At 35.2% G+C, this 18658-nt stretch overlaps 2 protein-coding genes across 3 annotated transcripts; one reads left to right on the top strand and one right to left on the bottom strand.

Annotated features, from left to right (window-relative positions):
- Positions 1-269: 269 nt before the first annotated feature.
- On the top strand, positions 270-2304 carry LOC112200940 (exopolygalacturonase). Its single transcript, XM_024341950.2, has 4 exons — positions 270-464; positions 541-852; positions 970-1488; positions 1846-2304. The coding sequence occupies exons 1-4, from the start codon at positions 315-317 to the stop codon at positions 2080-2082; spliced, it is 1218 nt and encodes a 405-aa protein (XP_024197718.2). The 5' UTR covers positions 270-314; the 3' UTR covers positions 2083-2304.
- Positions 2305-5438: 3134 nt separating this feature from the next.
- Positions 5439-17120, bottom strand: LOC112175664 (kinesin-like protein KIN-7O). 2 transcript variants are annotated; one of them, XM_024313377.2, is made up of 28 exons: positions 16889-17120; positions 16711-16800; positions 16502-16620; positions 16074-16187; positions 15904-15985; positions 15534-15601; positions 15377-15451; positions 15123-15268; positions 14940-15042; positions 14306-14386; positions 14110-14178; positions 13949-14008; positions 13709-13870; positions 12802-12858; positions 11960-12199; positions 11821-11883; positions 11555-11740; positions 10049-10153; positions 9295-9375; positions 8751-8957; positions 8539-8628; positions 8291-8431; positions 8029-8123; positions 6807-6885; positions 6558-6704; positions 6294-6410; positions 6154-6207; positions 5439-5907 (listed from the first exon to the last, which is right to left on the bottom strand). In XM_024313377.2, exons 1-28 carry the CDS (start codon positions 17010-17012, stop codon positions 5686-5688), a joined length of 3177 nt encoding a protein of 1058 aa, XP_024169145.1. In that variant the 5' UTR covers positions 17013-17120; the 3' UTR covers positions 5439-5685. The 2 variants fall into 2 exon arrangements, with proteins under 2 accessions (XP_024169145.1, XP_024169153.1); XM_024313385.2 differs by having other exon boundaries at positions 12802-12855.
- Positions 17121-18658: the final 1538 nt, after the last annotated feature.

The raw sequence follows: 18658 nt of genomic DNA, 5'->3' as shown, positions 1-18658 counted from the left end.
AAAGCCGAATCCCAAACTAGATCTAATTTGTAATTATAGTCATGTTCAATTAAAAAAAAAAATTTAAAAACATACTTAATGAATTGTTTAATTGTCACGTCTCTTTGGTGATTACCAACAATAGGATAGAAGTTGAACAACATTGCAACTTCTTCGTAAGGCCTCACATAAATAAATCAAGAAGGATTTGTGGTTGGATAATTTAATGGTGTTAAGTTTCCGAACTTGACTATAAAATGACCTTAAAATTAGAGTAGAGTTTCATCATTGTTTCAAAACAATAAGGAAGAATAAAACTTAGAGAAAACATCGACATGGGTCTCAAACTTGTCATTAATATGTTGTTAATACTTATGGTCTTATCCTCGACATCCGCAGGTAGATCTAGGGAGCTTTTAGCCGGTGCTGCCTTTGACGTGACCACTGCAAAATATGGTGCAAAGCCCAATTCTGATATTACTCAGGTAATTAATAAAATTTATGTTTGTAATCAGGTTCTACGATATTGAATTGTCGGATTTCATTTTTGTTTGTATTTAGGCTTTAGCAAATGCATGGAAAGATGCATGTGCATCAACATCGGCAAGTAGAGTTATTATTCCAAAAGGGACATACAAACTGAAAGAAGCAAGTTTCAAAGGTCCTTGCAAGGCTCCTATTGAGGTTCAGGTCCAAGGTACGTTGCAGGCGCCACCAGACGGCGCCCAACTATCGAAACCAGATACGTGGATCGAGTTTTCATACCTTGACAGGTTCACATTATCGGGTAGTGGAACCTTTGATGGCCAAGGACAAAAAGCTTGGAAAGAAAATGATTGCCACAAAAACCCGAAGTGTTCATCTATTACCGTTGTAAGCTAGCATTATATATCCTGCACTTTTTTTTTATCGTTTTCTAGCTAATGTTTTCACTATGCGTTATTAATTGACCTCTATTCATATGTCATACTGCTTTCTCAATATGTACAGAATATGAGGTTCCACTCTGTCAAGAACTCATTAGTCAGGGATGTAACTTCACTTAACAGCAAGAATTTCCACGTGAATGTATTATCGTGCGAGCGACTTACATTCCAACATTTCACCGTCGCTGCACCAGGAGATAGCGTTAATACAGATGGAATACATATTGGGCGCTCAACCGGGGTCAATATTACTGATTCGAAGATTGGTACAGGAGACGATTGCATTTCAATTGGTGATGGCACCAAGCAACTAACTATAACTAAGGTAACTTGTGGACCAGGCCATGGAATAAGCATAGGAAGTCTTGGAAGGTACCCAAAAGAAGAACCTGTGAGTGGAATCCATATTAGGAACTGTACCCTCAGTAATACGTCCAACGGTGTTAGAATCAAGACATGGCCTAATTCTCCTGCAGCTAGCACTGCCTCGGATATTCACTTTGAGGATATCATCATGAATAATGTTGGTAACCCAATCCTCATTGATCAAGAATACTGCCCATGGAATCAGTGTAATAAACAGGTATTGTCCATATAACATGCATCTTAATACTAGCTAGATAATCAATTAGTCATTGTTTTCTACTTAATTTTAAAAGGAATATAGATTAGTTAACTTCACAATTACCCCTCAAAAAAAAAAAAAAAAACTTCACAATTAATATGAACCTCATCATTTACCATAGGTAATCAACCTGAAGAATCCTTCCACGTGTGTGATGGGGGTTTGAACTAGTCTAACAATCATGTTTTACTAATTATGTCATGATAGCTTAGGTTTTTGGATTTCACCACAGAAAATCAGGATAACAATATGAATAAAGTGTCGTTACGTTATTAATACTATGCGACTTTGATTAGTAGTTTTTCTTGTTTAAAGGCTTCATCAAAAATCAAGATCAGCAATGTGAGCTTCAAGAACATTAGAGGGACGTCTTCCACTCCGGTCGCCGTGAAGATTGCGTGCGCCAAGGGCTTACCATGTGACAAGGTGGAGATGACTGACATTAATCTCAAGTACAGTGGAAAGCAAGGCTCTATTACATCTCAATGCTCTAATGTGAGGCCCACAATTACTCGAGTCGCAAATACTCTTGCTTGTGCTACCAAGTCTTGATCGAAAGAAGCCTGATATATATAATAGGCTTTAGGTGAGATCAATCCGATCTTGTGTTCATATATACTTTTAGGTGTCTCATTTAGTCCCCTAATGCGCATAATACCAAAATTAGGTGAGTTGAGTGTTTGTATATATCTTTGTGAAAACACGTATGAGACTTATATTTTGGTTAAGGTACTTGAATGACTCCAATGTATATATAGAGGCCTGTTCCAAAGATGACCTTATTATAAGAATTTGAGAATTTTTACTATTTTATACTAATATATGGCCTAATTCAATGATTTCAACTATTGTTCCTTTAGATTTCTATTCAAGAATTTTGTCTATAAAAAATCAATCAAATCCATAATCATTTGGTCATTCAAAATTGTGTAAACAAATATAGTCTGTTAGATAAAATAAAAATAAACATTGTGCTAATCAAATGGTTAAACATTTTTCAATTTAGCTAATTTATTCATATTTGTTTATGTAACTAGAAAATAAGTGGTTTAGATTATTAAACCACATGCTAAAATAAAAAGATTCTCTCACATTTCAAGTTTAAGGAGATCCTCTCTTGATCCTCCCTCGTGATTTACTATCTTGTTTGTTATTTGTGTTTAAAAATCAGGCTGTGACATTAACCATTGTCATAGGGACAAATTACACAACAGTGGTGCTATTATGTTTGTGCTTTTTCTACTCTTTTGTTCATTTATTATTATTATTATTATTATTATTATTATTATTATTATTATTATTATTATTATTTAATTAAGGGGGAAAATCGGTAATTTAGGCCAAAAATATTGAATGTAGGGTGAAAAAGATAGGGTAAAATCCTCATATAGTACCCGAACTATTACGAAATGCACTTTTTGGTACCTACAAATTTTCAGGGAGTCTAGTGGTACCTGTACTATCCCTCCGTTAGCCCTTATAGTACCCCCGTCCATTAATCCGTTAAAAATGCCTACGTGGCGGTCATGTGACACTCATGTGAGTAAAATAGTAAGGGTAAAATAGTCTTTTCATTCATAATTAGAATTATAGAATTTAATATATTGAATATCTATAATTAAAAAACATTTTGACACATAAAAAAAAGAAGATAAATAATACCCAATTTATTCTTCACTGTTATCGAGATACTTGGGTCAATTAATTTAAGTACTTTTATTTTTGTTTAATTTTTTTTTATTTTATGAAAATTTAATATATACTAATTTGGAGATAACTTTTTCCTCGAACAATTAATAGGATTAATCAATAGAGATGGTAGGTAAATCTAGATATTTACTAAATTCAAGTCTAGGTCTTTCTTTTACCCTAGTCTAATTTAGTTTAATCAAAAATTTGTAAAAGAAATATGAAAAATAGGTATTTTACGATTTTACCCATACTTTAACGAAATAATTGACGGAAGTACTAAAATGGTTAACGGATGGATAATACAGGTACCACTAGACTCCCTAAAAATTTGTAGGTACCAAAAAGTGCATTTCGTAATAGTTCAGGTACCATATAAAGATTTTACCCAAAAAGATATCGGTAGAGTGTTAATAGCTGCACTTCTTGTTTTTCAGCCTTTTCCCTTATTGCCCTTAAATTTCATGCAATTTATAGTCCCATATTTACATTCTCATTCTTTATTTTATGTGCTTAAGTTCCACAAAAATATGCAATTTATAGTGGCATTATGACAAGAAGGGTCTTTTTACAACCAGGAGTGCTTATAAGCTCGCCTTTGCTTTCTTACACTCTAATGTTGCTACTGCTTCTAGGCCGGTTGCGGAGGTCACTCTATGGCAGCGTATTTGGCGTGCACCAGTGCCAGCAAAATCAAGGTTCATGTTTGGAAAACATGTTCCTCTATACTTCCTACTACTTCTCAATTGCTTTCTAAACGAGTTTTCACCGGTTATATATGGGTGTTTTTTCTGCAACTCAGAGGAAGAATCAATCTCACATATACAACGTGGCTGTTGCTTTGTCAGGGATCTAATGAAGCTTTTCCCTCCCCTAGCTCCAGCTCTCTCTGAGAATGTAATCATTAATGATTATGTTGAATGGTTTGTGTACTGTTCTCAACTCTTGTCAAGGCACAACTTCGGTTTATTGATGTTCATTTCTTGGTCGGTTTGGAAGGAACGAAATCAGAGACTTTGGAATGGAAAGTTTTTGTCTTCTTCTCAATTATTTTTTCAGCTTCAAGCTCAGTTCCTCACATTTCAAGCTTTACAGAAACCTCCTTCCCCTAGGCTCCGAGTTCAGAGGCCTTGGACGCCTCCATCAGTGGGTTGGATTAAAGCCAACATTGACGGGGCTTTCAACTGCAGTGCCAAGAAAGGTGGGCTGGGAGTCATTTTTCGCGATTCAGAAGGTGAAGTGGTGGCTGGTGGTTGCCGGTATGTGAGTGAGGTTTCATCTGCTGAGGAGGTCGAGATGAGAGCCAGCAGATGGGCATGTCAATTGGCTGTTACCCATCAGTTGACTCCGATTATCTTCGAATCCGATTGCTTGACTTTGGTTCAGGCTGCCAAAGATCAGAGTGACAATCTGTCACTTCTTGGTCGTCTTGTGGATGACATTGTAGACTCCTTGCACTCTCTGCCAGGGGCTTACTTTGCCCATATTTATAGGGAATCAAATGTTGCAGCAGATAAACTTGCTAAATTAGCTTTATATTCTAGGTTAGATGTTTCTTGGGTAGGTACCATTCCTCTAGCTGTTAGGGAATGTGTGGCCATGCATTGTACTCGTTAATCTCCTTTGAGTGCTATTATAAAGTCTGTCGTCCTTCTTTCAAAAAAAAAGTTCCACAAAAATAAAAGAGACAAGGAATCCTTCCTTAGAGTGATTGTGTAAAGACTCATGAAAACACTAAAAAGTTGGTATCCTACAGTCGAGAAAGTTACCTTATTGACTCACAATAACTTTAAAAAATCACAAATAGCGCGAATATAAAATATCATAACAAAACTTCACTCAGCCATTTGGCCTTGAATTGACACTCCCCTATGCATTTCAGAAGAATGATCAGCCGTCTCAACCATGGCCAAGACAATTTTGTTGCTTCCAGAAGAATGATTAGCCGTCTCAACCAAGGCCAAAACAATTTTGTTGCAAACAGTACCAAGTGAGAAAAGGGTTTTTTATTTTCTATTTTTAATTTTTTTTATAAATAACTAAGTTACATGTTTATTTCCTTGTGGTTGGAATTTTGAAATTATAATATAAAAATATAAAGGAAAAAAAAACACTCGAGAAATCTCCTTCATATATGTGATACCTTCACTACTTCATGCAAGTCATACCCTGACAATAGCGATGGCAATGTTTGCTGGCCAAATGAGTTACAGCCCATAGAAGGATATGTTAGGTAATCACTTTTCATTTCAAATGTCATCTTCTGGCTGGAAAAATAGACGAGTGAGACGCTGGGGTGGTAACAAAAGCACTCGTTGATAACTCTGCAAGACACACTGACTTCGTTGTTTTAAAAGATACTTTGATAATCATTATCCGTACTACTAAATCACTACAAATCCTAATGCAGCAATCAACTATAATAATTTGCAATCTGTAACACATTTATCGAGAAATTTTTGTTCATTAACCCTTTGCAGCAAGCTCTTTCTTGAGGTTGAGGACCTCAACTCCTTTTAACGCTAAGCGATCCTTTAGGTCGTCTGTAGCCTCCTTGTATTTTCTGTCCATAAGATTGATCTCGGCTTCTGCTTCCTTGTATCTATAGCAAAAGGCATCTGATTTTGCTTGAGTCCCTCGAAGCCTCATTCGAAGCTTTGCCTTTTCCTTGCTGTTTTCGACTTGATCCTGCTTAAAGTATACATGCAAACTAAGCACTTAACTAAAGAAGAAAAGATTCCCTGGACTACGGTTCTATTTTTGTGAATTCTATGACAGTTTCCCTTGTGAAAATTTTCGACATTAACATCCAAACTCATATTTAACCAAAACTCTCAAACCCAATTGACGAAACTGAAGCTATACAACTATTGTTTAGAGCTAGAAAGATGAAACATGTTGCAACCCATTAAATGCAAGCATACAAAAACTTACATTGTACATCTTGACTTCCATGCTTGAAATTCTTCTTGTCAGCTCCTCCACCAACTGAAAGTAAAGTCATCACTATATCAGATGATTCTAAAACTATTTAGGTGCCTATGAGGAAAAAAAGAGAATTAAAAATGACCTACCAAGTCATTGTTACGTTTATGGCGAATTTGTTCTTCTGTTACATGTTTCTGCTGCTCTTGAATCTGAGTAACTAATCTATCCTTTTCTTTTTTCACAAGGAGCTGATTGTTGAGATTCTGGAGACAATATACAATCAGTGAAAAATTTGCAATAAATTTTCAAGTAATAAAGTTGGTTCATATATACTATTGATAACTTGTTTACCTAACCATTATATAAAATTTTACATGCTGCACGGGAAATAATAGAAATGGAGATGATACCTCTAAGTCATTAGGAAGTTTTGATAACTCTCGCATTTGAAGTAACAGATCTTCTCTTTCTGTTTTAAGAAAACTCAGCTCCTTCTGAAGCAAATTCACCTCCTTGAAATCATCAATTTTACATATCTCCAGATTTGAGTTCAACAGCTGAATGGTTTAAAGTTAAAGGTTATACCGTGCAAACCGACCTACTAATATATATGTTGTGCAATAACCACCAGAAACTTTAAGCAATTCATAAATACTCACTTCTTGAGACAGTTTTCTTGGAGAATCAGATATATCTTGGTGATTATGTAGTTGATCAACATCCAAAGACTTCTCCAGGCTGCAACAAGAGTGCATGATGTTGTGGTCTTGGAGATATTATACTCAAGCAGAAAGTAAAAAGGAGAAATGCAGTTCGCAAAACAAAAATTTCACTTTATTTTTCTTAACCAGTGATGTCTTGCCAGGCATAAAATTATACCACACACAAGTTAAGGAACAGTGAAACAGGTGAAAGAAAAAGGAAAGAAAAAAAAAACATCTAACGGGAAATCTAAATACATGCTTTCTTATTAGCTCCAACACCCAAAATATCACCATATAGCAGAACTAAAAAAAATAAAAAAATAAGAAAACCATGGCCAACAACCGCAACAATCTAACACTAGTTTGCAAAATGAAAGGAAGTACAATGGTTATCAAAAAAACCTCAGCATCACTTTTGCATAAAAGACAAGAATGTGGGATAGTACAAGGTCATTTTCTTTTGAGCATGTCACAAAAATTAACTCTCCCACAGACAACCAACCATGTAAAAAAATGTGCTTTAACAGGCATGCTTTCCAAATCATCATAAAGGACTCAAACACAAGGTTATTAGATTATCTATAACAGAATGAGGAAAAAAAAAAAAGGCTTTACTAGAGAAACAGCCCATATGGTGCATATATGCACCAAAGTCTTTTGTCATGCCTTACTAGATTCAATGAGATATTTGTAACCTGAGAGCCGGAGACTGACTGGACTTAAGTTTTGAGGCAATGTAATGCTAAGCCTATTGTAACTGCAATAACTATATCAATTAAGAACTAAAAGTAACAAAAACATTAATGTACATATTTCGCATTACTGAAGGAGTCTTCGCGCAAGCCTTCACATAAAAATCAATTTCATCCTACTATGCTTAATGCCTACAGGGTAACAGGACCCTGATAAAAGACCACATGCTTTCCCTGATAGGAGCATAATGCCTCCCTGCTTTTTATTCCTTATGTAATTAGTAAAATTCACATACATAACATTAGAGATACTAATAATTGTGTACTTCAAAGAACTACCGTATATGGCCAGCATTATCGAAAGACAACAAAATCAGCATGCAGAATAGATTGGAAAAGTGTGGCAAGTGGTATCCAAAACCAAGTTATATATTGCAAAACATAAGAATAGAGGGGAAAGAAGAAGGAAGAGGAATCTAAAAAACCTGCATGTCTTCTGTCCTGTCGTTTCCTCGTAAGAAGTTAATCTTTCCCTAAGTCCCTTGCATTCTTGTCTACAAGACTCCAATTCATTCCTCACCTAACATTTTGACATGATCATCATCAGATTTAGAAGATACAATGATGTGAAAATTCATGTAAAAACTGTTGTGCATTTTATTCTATATCACAAATAATGAAATACCAACAATTTGAAGAATAGCAGGCAAACTCTTGATGATCGAAAAAAGTGAAGATGAATCTCACCCCTAACATTTCCTTTGAGAATGATGCAATCTCCCTCTTGTATAACTTTGCTTTATCTTCTATGGCTTCAATTGAAGCCTTCTCCTTCGAAGACCATACTACCCTTTCCTCCTCCATTTCCAAAAGGGAATCTGTAAGTTTCTGCAAAACCAAAGATATAATTGAGTGAGCCACTATTCACCAAGAAAAATAGAAGTAAATACAGAGCACACTGATGCTGGCCTAAACGAAACCCAAAATTAGACTACCAGTGCCAACTCTTCCTTTTCTTCAGCCAACATTTTAATGGAGTTTTCCATCTTTCGCTGCTCGAGTTTAGATTCTTCCAACCTATTCCTCTGGACAGTGAAGAATTACAATGACATAAGAAATTTTACAAACGAAATCACACTATCTATTTATTCTTTGAAACTAGAAAAGAAAAGGGAAAAAAAAAAAAACACAAAAAGGATCAGTTTACCAGGGCCAAAAGCTCTTGTTGCAATTTGTTGACTTCAGAGTGTGAGGTGTTCAACATTTCAGACGGGGATTTTATTTCAGAATGTAAACCGTCATTACTAGATAGAGCACCTTCCTTTTCCCTGGATAAAGCTTCTAATTCTTTTTCTAGAGAAATAATCTGTGCGTCCTTTTCAACAGCGTAAACTTCCATCTTTTTGTAATCTTCCTGAAAACAGAATACAAGAACTACAAGAGATAAATAATCATCACAGAATACTTTAAAACAATTATGATTCTACTGAATACATTTACAGATACTGAAAAGCTTCAGCGGAGTGGAATGACCTTATGGCCATTAACATAATCAGTAAACCCATGTAAATAAGAATTTGATAATCAACAAGTTATTAAACTATTTAAGTTTGTGCTCTCGTCAGCATTGGCAATTGTTATTTGTTTTTTGGATAGCTCACTTCGACCTATTGATAATTAGAACTAACTGGATGTTGCATCACACATTTACTGGATAAATAAGAACAGAAATCAAATATCATTATCAGTACCTGCGTTACAGACTCGTTGCAAGTATGTTGTCCACGGGCAACCCTGGACTCCTCTTGTGCGATCAGAAGTTCCTCATGGAGCTAATAAAATTCAACAATTCATACGAATTACAAAGCAAGTCAGAATGAACAAATTAAAAATAGCTTAAAATAATTAAGTAAAGCAATGAGACTATAATAGTTTTATGGATCTTACTGAAAAAGAAGATAAAGAGCAGCTAGCGGGCAGTGCACATGTATGGATGGAAAAAGACTATGTAAATGTTACCTATTCACTTAACTCATAGATTAATTATCCAAAACAAGAACTATTTAAAAGTACAAAATTGTAGAATAGCCTGTTTGACCTAAATATTTTCAGTTAAAAGTTAAAAAGTAAAGCAAAACATTTTATTATTGAGAGATGCAAACTACATGCATGTCCTGCCAAGTGTTCTAACTATTATTAATAAAGTACAACCAACTGTTTGTGGTATTGACTGTCTGTTACCACATTATAAAAAAATTCCAACAGAACTTGGAGGGACTTTCACAGTTAATGCAACACTAATTTGATTTACATTCCTACCAAGAGAATAATGTCTGGAACGAAGAAAATGATAATCAGATTCAAGAAACTTCACTACTCCATCCCATCCTTATTTGAGATCAGAGACACAATGAGTGATCCAGGCAACTACATGAATAAAACAAAGTAGGTGGGGAGACTGATAAATAGCTTAAAGTTCAAAAGTTTGCAGCATAGTGAAATTACCTCACCATACTTCTCCATAGCACATATGTTTTGCTCTTTTGCCAGCTCAACAACAGAATCCAGATTTTGCTGGCTTGAAGACATCTCCATTTCTAACCTCTTAATCTGCATATAGAAACTCGGCAATAAGTGACAGATATGTCACACTAACCTAGAATTTAATTACAAAAGAAAGGCCAACTATGTTTTACTACCGTAGAGTTTTCCCTCAATGACAAACCACTCAGTCCATCTTCTTTAGATTTTGAAAATCTACTACCTTCTACTTTTCAAAATGTTCAATGCAATCCATCATTAACTATCCAACTTTCTAGTAAGTGTTGACATGTCAATAGAAGGATCCACGTGTTTGCTGATGAAGACGCCATGGTGGAAAAGATAAATAAAAAAAGCATTTAAAATAATCTGATTTCTTTTTATTCTGAAAGGAACAATCTCATCTTTTATAGGCTTGAAATTAAAAATCTTATAAAAACAATTTTTTTTTTTTTCAGAAAATGGAACTACATATTCATTAAACAAATTCAAAATTTCATGCTTGATTCAGTTTTGAATATCTATGACGCTCTTGAGATTGGGAGCTCAGAGGGAGTAAATAACAGCCTGCCAGATAGGAAACAAGCTTGAGCCAAGTCTTACCAACTAAGAACAAAGAGAAATTGCAGATGGGTCCTAAAGGTTTCGATTCTGATGAATTACGTTGATGGCTTTGCATTTCGTCTACTCTCTGATATAGTCTGAATTTGCAAGCCACCCAAAGGGAGAGGAACAGTGTAAAGGTGTCGTGAAGGTTAATCTGATCTGTGGGCTATAGAGTAAGATTGCTAACAAATTTTGTGAATTCTTTGAAACCAAAAAACAAAGTTTTGGACCACAAAAAAAAAAGAACAGGAAAGCTTGTCAACCTTAAAACCCAGATCCAGTCCAAAAAAAGCCTTTAAACCCAGATATATATATATAAAAGATTCAAGCCTTCAAATCCAGATTCCGTACTTTCAGTTTTGGTGTAAAATTGTGGTGGTTATATGAATCCTTAATTGTGCGGGGATGGAACCTGTGGTGGGACTTTAGTTAATTGCTCATGCCAAATTCCCAGAATTATGTGTTAGGCTAAGAAGTTTTGTCATACTGACTAATGTTTTCTTTCTGGTCCTCCTTTTGCTTTACAGTGTTTAAACGAAAACCAAAGCAACCAGACTTTGTCATGAGAGTTTTTTAAAACATTATTCTTTTTTACAATTATTTGTCCACTATGGAGTCTTTGTCAGCAAATGCATGGGTCCTATCTTTAACAAGTTAGCTCATACCAGAACTGGATGGAAAAGTTAATGGTGGGCTGCATGAAAACTTTTTGGAAAGTAAAAGGTAGTAAATTGTCAAAATGGAAAGAAGAGGGTGTATTGTCACTAAGAGAAACTACACGGTAGTAAAACGAAGTTAGCCCAAAAAGTAGAGTGTGTGTGTGTGTGTAAGAAAAAAGAATACAGAAAAGAATGAGAGGACAACCTGTTCTTGAAGTCGCTTAATCACAAGAATAGCTTCTGACTCTCTTAAGCTAACATTCTTATCCCCATCAATTTTACCCTTATAGGCACAAGATGTGGAGTAGTCATTGCACATTTCAACAGAAAACATATCAGCCTCAGCAAGCTTCCTTGTCAAGCAATCAATTTGTATCTCACTACACGTTCTCTGCATTAAATAAAGAGCATTATAGAGCAAAAACACATCTTTTTGTCTATACAGGAACAGAAACAACGAAAAGTAGCAACCTGACTTTCAAATTCTATAAGCAAATCTTCATATTCTCCTTGCAAATGTAACAATTCATTGTCCTGAAAGATCAACAGAGATTAAAATGTCGATAACCAAAACTTCCATACATGAGAATGTAAAGTAAATAATATAAACCTGCGATAAGCTTTTAGTCCTGGGTGGCACTTTTCTTCTGCTAGTAACATGTAATAAAGCACATGGATCAGGAAGAGTACAGTCCTCCACTGTGCTATTTTTATATTCTTCATCTTTGCAAGATTCGTTCTGAGCAACATCAGTCTCATCCACCAGTTCTTCAAAAGGAAGTAGTTGCATGTCACGCTTGGGTCTCATTGGTTTTACAGCAGATGCCTTTGATATAATGGTGGATAGCACCTAAAGTGAAGCAAACTCAAAATTGCTAAAATATACACAAATAAATAAATAATAAGAAATAGATTCTACATGTTCACAAATTAGAGACCACACTCCAAAGATAGCATCTATAATTTAACAACATTGCACAATGAGATACTGAGTTCATCTGGATAAAATTTGTTGAGCCATATGACAGTATTACCTTATTCTCACTAAGGAATAATGACACAGAAGTATCGTACTTTGTATGGAATAAGACAAATGTTCCAGCATAGCATAAGTTACTAAATTTAATCACCCTATTTCCTATACAAGCTCTATTTTTGTATGGCATGCCCTATTGCATGTTATCAAAGCAACCCCTGCATCCAATAGCCTCTAAGATGCTACAAATCACCTGTCAATTAGAACTTCATAACCTTTCATGCAACTATTACATTGTTAGTGTACTAAGCAACACTAAGGAATATTCTTGCCTCTCACATTGCCTAAATGACAATGCATGCAATATAGAAATATGCGTGTGTGTGTGTAAATTAAAGTTTTTTTTTTTGGAACTCGCAGTTTATTGAGAAATGTGATAATTTAATCATAAACATTCAGGAAGAAAAAATATTTACCTCTCCAAGGGCCTCCTTGGCAAGATTACCTGGACACCAAGTATCCCGCCTCTTCTGCTGCAGCAAACAGGAAAAGTTTACAAGTGTACTGTAGAGAGGGGGGTGGGTGAAGAGAAAAGAGTGAGAGATAAAACAGGGAGGGAAAGCCAGTAGGTATCTATAGGCAATAAGGAACAAAGCACAGTATAACATGAGTTGCAGGCCTAAAACAATTTACAAAAAAGAGTTGCATAACATGATTTTCACTATAACAGTATAACATAAGAAATTCTATTGAACGGAATCCTAGGTTAGCTTTTGCATGCTGCAAATGGGGTCATGCAAGTTATGGTTATCTGCAAACGTTGCTGAAGTTTCTACCAAAAGATAAGGTAGTATAAACTGAATATTGGCAACTACCAGAATACAAAAACTTCTTCTGGAGAGCATCTCCTTTTTTTCCAAACATATGGTAGTATGGTATGGTTATCTACAGACATGACTTGAGTTTCTATTGCCTAGGTTTTTCATCTTTTAATATTTGAGAACTGACTGCCAACAAAACGTTGAAGTTGCCAAGCATGCATGAGTTTGCACCTAGTCAATTATATGGTCGGCCTTTGTACTAAGCTCTAGGCATCGCACAACCAACAATCATAATACTACTATTTTCCAACAAATATACAAATTTTCAACTGAAACTCTCCTTCTTCATCTCTTTGTATATTAAGATCAAATGAATCTTATCTCATTGGAAAGGAAACAATAAGCATGCTTCATTTTGTGCCCATAAATGATGGAAGTTTGAACTCTGAAGCAGTACCCTCATAACATAAGAACAATACTGAAAGAAAATTATGAAAGGGAAAACAAAGAAACTAATCATACAGAAGGTAAGCAACAAAGACTAGTTTATCATTACACAAACCTTCTTGAAGCGATCACGATTCTCATCCCTATTTGAATACAAAACCATTGAACTCAAATTTTCAATTTTCTTAGCTTGTTGTTGGACCATCTTCTCTCTTTCAGCTTGGGCTTTCTTTTCCTCCTCCAACTCCAAGGCTATACGCTCCCTTTCTAACTCAGTCTGCACAGCAAGTATGTAAGATCCAGAATACACTAGCATTCTCCTAATTAAATAAACCACAAGGGACTACTATCAAACCTGCAACAATGTGTTCCGCAAATTGAGGATTTCCTCTGTCCAATGTTCTGAATGAGAATCCTAAAACAGACAAAAATGTAAAAGGCCCAAGTTTTTGTATGAGATAGAATTGAAAAACATTGTACATGAACTACAACATCTGAAATAACAATAAAAGCAACCTGCAATTTTGCTCGAAGCTCCTCAATTTCCTTCTTTTGACGCTTTAGAAGAGCCGCATCAGTCAAAATCTTGCATGAAGAAAGAAAAAAGGTTGCAGTTCAAGTAAATAACAAATTTAATACATATGAGTATGCAGAAAAGAAACTTCATTATGAAACTGCAAAAATGGAAAATGAAGCCAAGTTAGAGCAAAACCTCATTGACATGAGCACAGTTTGTGACACGTAATGCTCTACTTGCAAATTGGAGACTGCTTTTAGTCTCGTCTGTATGAATCTGCCATTCAATGAAATGTGCTGAGAAATCAACAGAACATACATAGTAGAGATCTAATATATATATATATATATATATATATATTAAAAACTCAATTTCACATGTTATACAACTGTACAAGAAGCAAAATTGTTCATTTAAAAATTGTAGACGAATATAACATTTTCATCTACTTTTCCATTTGGAGTGGTCTTGTGGTTGATTAGCAACCTTTTAAGAAAATGTAAAACTGAACTGAAGGCAGTTTTGAATCACACTTTTACTGTTTGCTGCACAGCAATATGACACTTTCTATCAAATTCATCCCATTCAGATGCCATCTCACTTATGGTGCGAACCAGATTCAAGGAACTTGTTGACAATGCAACTATGCAAGGCACAAGGCAAGAGCCACAGCTACTTACAAAATCATACCCACATATATGTTTTTTTTTTTTTTTTTTTTTTTACATGTGGTAAAATTTGAAAAGTCGACACCTAGAACCAAACACCCTGTTAGAGAAAATCACTCTCCTACATTGATTTGCTCTCCACAGACTAGAGGAAACATTACCTGTGCAAGGGTGATATTGCATATTATAGCTGTATTTGCATTTCCACCCAAAGCAGGCTGCAAAATACGTGTAAGTTTGCTATCTCTGTATGGTACATGTCCCCTGCGTTATATATTGTTTTCATTACTTCAATCTCATGTACAGAGAAACAACACTAAGCCTACAAAAAATTCAGAACCTACCCTTGACTCTCAGCACCTTCACTTAATTTTTTAATGACAGTTCCCAGTGTCATAAGGCTTTTATTGATATGAGAGCCCTCTTTGAGTCGGACACCTTCTGCACCTGTTTTTGCAGCACGTTCTGAACCAGCAAGGTCCACCAAATTCTAGAATCAAGAGAAAAGTGTGAAGAAAAAGAAAGCATGTGATCCAAAAATTAGACACAATAGATAGGAAGGATAATACAGGGAATCATACTTTTAATGAAAACATACCAAAACTGAAACACGAACAGCATCACACGAATTACCAATGTCTTCATCTTCAGTTTTATCTCGACTTTCAATTATCTATTTAAACCATGTTGAGTGAGCCATATTAGATGTATAGCTGTTAAACGACAAAGAAAAGTTGTCGGGGTGAAAAATATACCATGCGGAAAATAGTGTGGGACCTACTACTGTACACATTCATGTTCGTCTCTCCGATATGCCGATGGGCTGCAAAAAATAAGGGACACATGAGAGAGTTATTAGATGTTGGGATTTTACTAAAAGAGTTTATGGCAGTTCAGAGTGACAATATACTGAAATCATAAAGCTTCCAGATGGAATGAGTTGGAAAATTTAGGTACTAGCAGTTCTTACATATTGATTATGAATTCCATACCACTTAGAAAGTGGAAAACAGTGAGGTAAGCCAAACTGGGAGAACTATGTAACAGAGCTCTTGAAAGGCACTTTAATAAAATAAAATGAAAATAAGCAAAAGATTACAAATCAGAAGTGTAAAAAGTTATTACACTCTCCAAACTCCATGAGAGCAAGGACTTGCTCAGGAGAGGCAACAATTTCTTCTCGCAACCCAGCAACAAAAATTCCCCGCTGCATGCATAAATGGAAACACAACCTTTGGTTATTTAAATACTTGCAAACAATCACAATAAGTAGAAACATATAGTAAATTAAACACCTCTATACTTTCATGGATCTGCAATTTTCGATGCTCGGGAGCCAATAAATCATTTATTTCCTCATTGTAGATCTCCATATAAGACATCCGCAGAAGAAACTCCCGATCCACATCCTAAAACAAAGAAGAAACCTAATCATGTCGACTGACATCACATCAAAAAGACATGAAGCACAAGTACTCTCTTGAAACTCCAACAATGAAAACACTCGAGCAAATTTATGAATTCAGAAACAAAGAATCAAGAGTTCAACTCCCAAAATAAAGACATACTGCACTAATCGTAAAAAGCTTCATAAAACCTTGTAAGCAACAGACCTAGCTTCCACTTTGGTTAACTAGATTTCCGAAACCAGTTACATTAGCAATACACTATTTTTGCCACTACACTCTTCACAATCAACAATGCATCCACAATAAGCATGTACCTGTTGAATAAGGTCGAACATATCACGCACAGCAAGTCGAATCACTCCAGGCTCGGTAGCCGAACCACGAATTGTGTAAGTCTTTCCACTATTAGTTTGGCCATAAGCAAACACTGTTCCTATAGATAATCCAAAAAATTTAAAAAAAAATAAACAAAAATTCAAACTCCATATCCAAATTCGGTAGAAATGAAATGATGCATTGGTACCATTGAAACCGCGAACAGCAGCCGCGACTAAATCTTTGGTCCGAGACTGATAGACCTCGCTGGTCTTACCGTCTTCACCGAAAACCCGATCTGGAAAATTGAAAAGTAGCATGAGCAAATTGGATAGGGAAAAATTAAAGGAAAGGAAGTGAAAATTGGTAGGAAGAGTTGTGAATACCGAATTCGAACTTGGAGGAGGAGTTGGGGATGAAGATGGAGTTGCCGGAAATACGCCAAGGGCTGGTTTTGGCGTCGTCGGCTGAGAGCGGCCGAGCTCGCACGGTGACGTGTATTCTCTCCATTCTCTACCCTTGCATCGCAGAAGAAGATTACGGTGTCTTTCAATTGGGGATTTGAGTTTTAGGGCTCCGCTCTGATTTTCCCGCCTTTTCTGTGGGCCCTGGTGGAGTATGCTTTGGGATTTTAAAAAGAGCAAAAGACTGGCGCAGCTAAATTAACTGGTATTTACCACTGTCGGATCTAGTCCAAACTAATGATTTGGTTGAGTAGGTGGACATAATTTCTCAATAAAAATAGTGCATATGAAACTGATCAATAAATTGACTGCCGATATTTTAACAAAATGTCAACAAAGATTATAATTGTAGGAATGTAAGCACACATTAAAAGAATGGTTAATTATAAACAGTAGCGTAAGGAAACTCATGAGCGAAATCAAAATGAACGAGAAACCCATCACAAAATCAACAACAGAAATTACATAAATCAAAGAGAAAATGCATATTGTTAATTTTAAAGGAGACTATTTCGTTTCAAATGGAGAGAATGAGTGCAACAATATTTTTATATAGTTTAGACTAGCGGGTTGACCAAGTGAGCGAGTGGGATGAACTGTTAGTATAAGATTGTATGTGTTGCCATTCCCTATCATAAGTCTTAGAACTAGGTTAGAACTACGTGAGTGTTTGAGGTGAAGACTCAAAGTTATGTTTATGGCATGTTTTTATTTTCTTATCAAAACTTTTCCACTCTCAAGTAATGAATTTTAAAAACTTCTATAACTCATGGAACTCAAAAATCATAACGCAACTTATTTATTTTTTATAATTTTTCAAAAAAACAATAAAAAAAACATTTAAAAACTTGGTTGTCTCAGTGTTCTTTCAATGGGAACGCGTTGTAAAAATTATACCCTACAAATGGTGAGCTTATGGTACAAGAGAATTTAAAAAAAAATAAAAATATAGCGTTAGCATGTTTCAGCATGCCGTTGCATTTACAAGTTCTCCATCACCTCCAGACGTGCCAAACAATGTAACGTTCTCATTTCTATTCTAATTGTCATGCTTCTTAGTCTCACTATTAATAAAGCATGATCTTTAGAATGTATTTCAATTGACGAAATATCATAGTCTTTATCGAATATTTTTCCTATTTCTCAAAATCGAAAATCCAAAAATGTGTTCCAAGTTTTGATAATGTAAGGTGATAAGGTTTGTTAGTATTACATATGACAATAATGTGTGTCCTACAATCAAATCACAGTATTAAGGTTGTACTTTTAATTATATGGTTTACATTCAAATTATCAAATAGTTTTTATTTACTCCAGCATACAATTGGCACTTGATTCCACATATATGTAATGTTTGAGTACAACAATACTATTACATTGTCTCATACATTAAATTTTATTATCAAATTTCATATTGGATGACTTGTACTCTATACAATATATGTTTTGCTGCTTATTTATCATTTTATTGTATAGCCTCCAGATTTCTTTAGTATTTCACTGATCTCTAACATTGCATATGTCAACAAGTCTCTCCATTCTTGTCAAGAGTCTGAGTACGTTCTTGATCCCAACATCAACTCTCATTACTTTGACTAAGGAGCTTAGACAACATCTAGATACCTTTAGCCATTAATCCAAACAACGTCACATAATTTATAGTTTTAGGAGTTAATATTCAATACTTGTATA

This window comes from Rosa chinensis, chromosome 1 (assembly GCF_002994745.2).
Source record: "Rosa chinensis cultivar Old Blush chromosome 1, RchiOBHm-V2, whole genome shotgun sequence".
Classification (NCBI taxonomy): Eukaryota; Viridiplantae; Streptophyta; class Magnoliopsida; order Rosales; family Rosaceae; genus Rosa; species Rosa chinensis.
Note: the sequence above shows the minus strand (reverse complement) of the source record. Positions and strands in the feature narration are given on the sequence as shown.